Source organism: Leptinotarsa decemlineata, unplaced genomic scaffold (assembly GCF_025532065.1).
Source record: "Leptinotarsa decemlineata unplaced genomic scaffold, Ldec_3_MD MMD2_tig00026342_RagTag_RagTag, whole genome shotgun sequence".
Classification (NCBI taxonomy): Eukaryota; Metazoa; Arthropoda; class Insecta; order Coleoptera; family Chrysomelidae; genus Leptinotarsa; species Leptinotarsa decemlineata.
In genome coordinates this window covers 214692-222191 of record NW_027412695.1, presented here as the reverse complement: position 1 = coordinate 222191, position 7500 = coordinate 214692, and the positions used below count along the sequence as shown (strand labels likewise).

General features: G+C 43.7%; 1 protein-coding gene and 1 pseudogene across 1 annotated transcript; both read left to right on the top strand.

Annotated features, from left to right (window-relative positions):
- LOC141486018 (large subunit ribosomal RNA) overlaps nucleotides 1-2687 on the top strand; it is a 3114-nt pseudogene extending 427 nt beyond the window's left edge.
- Nucleotides 2688-3010: 323 nt separating this feature from the next.
- LOC141485997 (uncharacterized) lies at nucleotides 3011-3859 on the top strand. Its single transcript, XM_074183757.1, has one exon. The coding sequence runs from the start codon at nucleotides 3065-3067 to the stop codon at nucleotides 3806-3808; it is 744 nt and encodes a 247-aa protein (XP_074039858.1). The 5' UTR covers nucleotides 3011-3064; the 3' UTR covers nucleotides 3809-3859.
- The last annotated feature ends 3641 nt before the right edge of the window (nucleotides 3860-7500 follow it).

Below are 7500 nucleotides of genomic sequence, written 5' to 3'. Positions count from 1 at the left end.
GGTAAACCTGAGAAACCCGAAAGGTCGAAGGAGGAAATTCATCGCGTTTCGATCGTCGGCGTTTGACGGGTTTCGTGACGGACGGCGTTCGCGTCGTTCGCTCAGCTCGTTTTTCGAACCGATATCGAACGCGTGCACTTTTCCTCTTGTAGGACGTTGCGATCCGTTGGGTGTCGGTCTAAGGTCCGGGGTGGAGCCCACGTGAATTTTTCGCGTGGACCCTCGGTATCCCGGCCGACTCGCTCGACGGTATAACGATGGCGCGGGGCCGCTACTTTATAATTAGCGTTCGGCTCGTGGCAAGCGCGTCCGGTGTTTGACGGCGATCGGACCTAGCGCCGATCCTGTCCCCGGGCGACTGTTGGCTACGATGTTCTCGAACAGACCTCGTTGAAACGCCGATCTGCAACGCTATAGCTTTGGGTACTTTCAGGACCCGTCTTGAAACACGGACCAAGGAGTCTAGCATGTGCGCGAGTCATTGGGACATAACTAAACCTAAAGGCGCAATGAAAGTAAAGGTCTACCTTGCGTAGACCGAGGGAAGATGAGCGGTTCGCCCTCAAAGTGGCCGCTCCGCATTCCCGGGGCGTCTCGTTCTCATTGCGAGAAGAGGCGCACCAAGAGCGTACACGCTGGGACCCGAAAGATGGTGAACTATGCCTGGTCAGGACGAAGTCAGGGGAAACCCTGATGGAGGTCCGTAGCGATTCTGACGTGCAAATCGATCGTCGGAACTGGGTATAGGGGCGAAAGACTAATCGAACCATCTAGTAGCTGGTTCCCTCCGAAGTTTCCCTCAGGATAGCTGGCGCTCGTCGCGTACGAGTTTCATCCGGTAAAGCGAATGATTAGAGGTATTGGGATCGAAACGATCTCAACCTATTCTCAAACTTTAAATGGGTGAGATCTCCGGCTTGCTCGAACTCTTATGAAGCCGCGAGACTCGAATCAGAGTGCCAAGTGGGCCATTTTTGGTAAGCAGAACTGGCGCTGTGGGATGAACCAAACGTCGAGTTAAAGCGCCTAAATCGACGCTTATGGGATACCATGAAAGGCGTTGGTAACTTAAGACAGCAGGACGGTGGCCATGGAAGTCGGAATCCGCCAAGGAGTGTGTAACAACTCACCTGCCGAAGTTACTAGCCCTGAAAATGGATGGCGCTGAAGCGTCGTGCTTATACTCGACCGTCAGAGGCATGTGCGGTACTCTGCCCGATATCTTCCCGATTGAAGGCGACCATGAAGCCCTGACGAGTAGGAGGGTCGCGGCGGTGAGCGTAGAAGGGCTGGCCGTGAGGCCGTCTGGAGCCGCCGTCGGTGCAGATCTTGGTGGTAGTAGCAAATACTCCAGCGAGGTCCTGGAGGACTGACGTGGAGAAGGGTTTCGTGTGAACAGCCGTTGCACACGAGTCAGTCGATCCTAAGCCCTAGGCGAAAGCCGATGTTGATGTGGTGTAAGTTTATATAATAAAATTTATTATAAAATAAATGTTCACACCCGTCGGGCGAAAGGGAATCCGGTTCCTATTCCGGAACCCGGCAGCGGAACCGTCAAAAAGTCGGGCCCTCGCAAGAGAGTTCGTCGGGGCAACCCAAAAGGACCCGGAGACGCCGTCGGGAGATCCGGGAAGAGTTTTCTTTTCTGCATAAGCGTTCGAGTTCCATGGAATCCTCTAGCAGGGAGATATGGTTTGGAACGCGAAGAGCACCGCAGTTGCAGCGGTGTCCGGATCTTCCCCTCGGACCTTGAAAATCCGGGAGAGGGCCACGTGGAGGCGTCGCGCCGGTTCGTACCCATATCCGCAGCAGGTCTCCAAGGTGAAGAGCCTCTAGTCGATAGAATAATGTAGGTAAGGGAAGTCGGCAAATTGGATCCGTAACTTCGGGATAAGGATTGGCTCTGAGGATCGGGGCGTGTCGGGCTTGGCGAGGAAGCGGGTCGCGGCTGACGTGCCGGGCCTGTGCGAGGTGAAGTGTCATCGCTTCACGGCGTTGATTACGGATCCGAGTTCGGTCCCGTGCCTTGGCCTCCCGCGGAACCGTCTTGCTGCGAGGCCCCGGTGTCGCCCGCAAGGGAGACCCGGGTGTCCTCTTCGGCCGCCATTCAACGATCAGCTCAGAACTGGCACGGACCGGGGGAATCCGACTGTCTAATTAAAACAAAGCATTGCGATGGCCCCAGCGGGTGATGACGCAATGTGATTTCTGCCCAGTGCTCTGAATGTCAACGTGAAGAAATTCAAGCAAGCGCGGGTAAACGGCGGGAGTAACTATGACTCTCTTAAGGTAGCCAAATGCCTCGTCATCTAATTAGTGACGCGCATGAATGGATTAACGAGATTCCCACGTCCCTTCGTATCGTGTTGTAGGAACGGGCTTTTTAGCGGGGAAAGTATATTACGTTGATTATATCTTATCGAATATAACAGAATAACGTTGCATTATTCGAATGCCGTTTTCATGAACACTTTTATAGGGATAATTTTTAAAATGTTGATGCTATTAGAAGCGTCGGTTCTTGGTATAGTCGTGTAAGGTAGACACGAATTCGATGCCCCTATTCACTCGTGTATTTATCGAGTATTATCGGCTAATGTATCATGTTTCTATAACAGTCGCGCCTATGATTTTATTCGAGGTTCCTTCCAGATCATCGATTACGAGTATTTTCGGAAAGGAATTGTCTGGAGTTACGTCAAAATCATCAATACTTCATATTTCATTGTATTTACTGCGAGTTGTCGAGGTTTAAATTAGCTTTTTCTTATCAGAAAATATTTTCGGAATACGTAGAATCTATCCACGTTATTGTGCTAGTCGAAGTCTAAATAGGAAACCGGCATTGATTTCGTAAAGGTTGATGCGAACATTTCGACAGCAGAATGGAAGCCGTCAATATCGTGTCTAACGAGAATGTCGAGCGTTCAGTCTCCCGTCCGCCTGTGCTTCGACCCAGAATATTTAAACAAACGGAACACCAGAGGACTACATCATTCTCTCTAGACGCCTAACGAGTGTAGCATCTATCTTCCGAGAATATATTGTCAGTTGTTTTTTTACTATGGCAGACATAGAAAATCAGAATTCTTCGGCTTCGGCTAATTCATCTTCGTCGCCGCAGGCACAGTCTACTGCGAAGAAAGAAAAGAAAGTTAAAAATCCAAGAAGTAAACCTTCTCACCCACCTACGTCGGAAATGGTTAATAACGCTATTAAAGGATTGAAGGAACGGGGTGGTTCCTCTTTACAAGCCATAAAAAAATATATTGCGGCGAATTATAAGGCTGACGCAGAAAAAGTGGCACCTTTCATCAAGAAATATCTTAAATCTGCGGTTGCTTCCGGATCATTAGTACAAACTAAAGGAAAAGGTGCATCGGGGTCGTTCAAATTGGCATCGGCATCTTCTGGTTCGGCAAAACCGTCGGCTACCGAAAAGAAAACGTCCGGTACGGCCGGTGCGAAGGCCAAAAAAACTCCCGTTAAACGCGTAGCTGGTGAAAAAGCTAAAACCGGCAAGAAGGCTGCTGCATCACCGAAAGGTAAGAAAGCCTCTCCGGAAAAGAAAGCGGCTGCCGCAGCCAAGCCTAAAAAGGTAACTGCCGAGGATAAAAAGACCGTCGCTTCTAAGGTTTCGTCCGCGACTTCTGCTAGTAAAACCAAGTCTCCTTCGAAAGCAAAGAAAACTAACAAAGGACCAACAAAAAAGCCGAAAGCACCCAAACCGAAAACCGCGAAAGCGACCCCTGCATCGGCATCTTCTCCGAAAGCCAAAAAAGCTGCCTCTCCAAAAAAGAAGAAGTAAATTCTTCTATCAGTTGACTTCTCTCTCCGGCGACGAAGTCTAAGAAAACAAATGGCCCTTTTCAGGGCCACAATTTTTTTTACAAGAATTCGTATATAATTCAACTGTCCAACAAATATATAAATAAATAGTCAGAACTACCTACCTAGCCTATCCCTATAAACAGAAAAAAAATAGATAAATAATATTTCTTCCGCCGCCGCCGCCGACTATCGAATTGATATGAATCGAATAATTTCGTAAAAGAGTAAAAATTAAAAAATATTGCTCTGTCTTTCTATTTCATTGAAATATGTCTTGTGAACAGTTGACTTATTTTCTGATATTGGGATCGTTTCAGGAAAATGAGTCAAAATCATTTCGAGATTTCCAAACTAAGGGTGTTCCATTTGAGAAATCACTGATTTTTATATCTTCAGAATTACTCATCGACTCCTAATACCTCGTTCATCATTTTGGAAATGTTACTCCTCCTACAAGACGACGGAATGTAATATTTTGATGAATCAATAATAGCTTATGTATTCTATGAGACTTGTTTTCAATTTTATAGGGAAATGGCTCGAGAACCGAATAATACCTACTTTTTCTGTATAAACGATCGAATATCTCGAGAACGATTCATTTTTGGTATAGGGTATATTACAAAAAGTCACTCGAGATTTATGCCAGGTATTCAAAAATATGAATCAGAGGAAATTTACGAAAAGATGGTGATGTTATGAGCGATCTTTCATTCAGTGATCGCTTGTTTTTCGTTATTTATCTCAGCCGTTTCTAAAAATGATCTTTTCGAAAGATTCGTTTCGGAAAGTAAAAAATTTCAGTATTATAATCCATATTTGGATCATACTGAACATGTTCTGCAAACACCCGTGATTTAATATTTACGTGATGCGAGTTATTGAAAATATCATACATTCATTCATTCATTCATTCATATCTATCGATAAACGAATTCTTTCATCAATTGCATTTTGTGGTTCTGAAAAGAACCTTTTTTTTGTATATATTTTCAATATATATTGGGATATATATATATGAAATTAAGCTCGTTCTCCGCGTATTCTCCTTGCTAACTGAATGTCTTTGGGCATAATGGTAACGCGCTTGGCGTGAATGGCGCACAAATTCGTATCTTCGAAGAGTCCTACCAAATACGCCTCGCTAGCTTCTTGCAAAGCCATGACGGCTGAACTTTGGAATCGTAAATCGGTTTTGAAATCTTGAGCGATTTCTCGAACTAAACGTTGAAAGGGTAATTTCCTAATCAACAATTCAGTACTCTTCTGATAACGTCGAATTTCTCGGAGAGCAACAGTACCGGGTCTGTAACGATGAGGTTTTTTAACACCTCCCGTAGCCGGTGCACTTTTGCGAGCTGCTTTAGTAGCTAATTGTTTTCTCGGAGCTTTACCTCCAGTCGATTTACGAGCGGTCTGCTTGGTACGAGCCATTTTCAAAACCTATTGCGAATTGTAACGAACGAAATGTATACCGAACGATAGACGGACAACATATGAACTGAGTCGGCTTATACACGCCAACTATTATATACCATCTAGACGAGACGCCATTGGTCCGATTTCCAGTTGTGGGCGGAGTCATGAAATTTAACAAAACCCGACCGAGTTCGGTGTAGAACTTTAGTCGAAGTCTGTCGTTAGTATCACTAACAGTATTTCATTCGTATCGTGCAGTATATAATTTATTCTTAACATTCGAAATGACTGGTCGTGGCAAGGGAGGTAAAGGTTTAGGAAAAGGAGGAGCGAAACGTCATCGTAAAGTATTGCGTGATAATATCCAAGGAATAACGAAACCTGCCATTAGAAGATTAGCCCGTCGAGGTGGTGTTAAACGTATTTCGGGTTTGATATACGAAGAAACTCGTGGAGTACTCAAAGTATTTCTCGAAAATGTTATCAGAGATGCCGTAACATATACCGAACATGCGAAACGCAAAACCGTCACAGCCATGGATGTTGTATACGCCCTGAAAAGGCAAGGTCGAACCTTGTACGGATTTGGCGGTTGAATTTAATGCCTCCCCCTGTATTGTCCTTACCGTTTCCATAAAAAAAAGGTTCTTTTCAGAACCACAAAAGCTTATGAAATGAATTCGTGTGTATTTTTTATATTTTTGAAGTAAGTCTCAGGTCAAGAAAGTAATACAAATCATGAAATTATGAAACAACAAAATTTAATTGACGCTCCGGAGGGGCGACTTCATTGATGATTCCAGTGGCGCATTTGCTTTTTCAGCTGCAGGAAAACCCGGAAAAACCTGCAGCAGCAGCAAGCACCACATCATGTGAACATCTTGATCTACTAATGTCTTCTCTTTTATAAAACAAAATGTAGGGTATCTCCAGAGACTACAGTAAATTTAGAACATCGCCAGAACACTTAGTGACACGACTATCGTCAAACTTAATCGACCTCTGCCCTCCGGTAGCAAGCAGAATATCGGAAGCGTGAAATAAAAATTTGAATTGGAAATTTTGGCGAAATAACCCGAACGGAAAGTGTAGTGAAAATATAAAAGATAACGGAAAGTGTAGTGAAAATATAAAAGATAACGGAAAGTGTAGTGAACGTTTACCTCTGCCTTCCGCGAACAAGCAGAATATCGGAAGCGTGAAATAAAAATTTGAAATGGAAATTTTGGCGAAATAACCCGAACGGAAAGTGTAGTGAAAATATAAAAGAAAACGGAAAGTGTAGTGAAAATTTAAAAGTAGCGGAAAGTGTAGTGAAAACATAAATATACCGGAAAGTGTAGTGAACGTTTACTTCTGCCTTCCGCGAGCAAGCAGAATATCGGAAGCGTGAAATAAAAATTTGAATTGGAAATTTTGGCGAAATAACCCGAACGGAAAGTGTAGTGAAAATATAAAAGATAACGGAAAGTGTAGTGAAAACATAAATATAACGGAAAGTGTAATGAAAGTTTACCTCTGCCTTCTGGGAGCGAGCAGAATTTCGGAAGCGTGAAGAAAATATTTCAGATGGAAACTTTGGCGAAAATAATCGTGAACGGAAAGTGTGGTGAAAATATAAAAGTATCGGAAAGTGTAGTGAAACATAAATATAACGGAAAGTGTAATGAAAGTTTACCTCTGCCTTCTGGGAGCGAGCAGAATTTCGGAAGCGTGAAGAAAATATTTCAGATGGAAACTTTGGCGAAAATAATCGTGAACGGAAAGTGTGGTGAAAATATAAAAGTATCGGAAAGTGTAGTGAAAACATAAATATAACGGAAAGTGTAATGAAAGTTTACCTCTGCCTTCTGGGAGCAGCAGAATTTCGGAAGCGTGAAGAAAACATTTCAGATGGAAATTTTGGCGAAAATAAATCATGAACGGAAAGTGTGGTGAAAATATAAAAGTATCGGAAAGTGTGGTGAAAATATAAAAGTATCGGAAAGTGTAGTGAAAACATAAATATAACGGAAAGTGTAATGAAAGTTTACCTCTGCCTTCTGGGTGCGAGCAGAATTTCGGAAGCGTGAAGAAAAAATTTCAGATGGAAACTTTGGCGAAAATAATCGTGAACGGAAAGTGTGGTGAAAATATAAAAGTATCGGAAAGTGTAGTGAAAACATAAATATAACGGAAAGTGTAATGAAAGTTTACCTCTGCCTTCCGCGAACAAGCAGAATATCGGAAGCGTGAAATAAAAATTTGAAA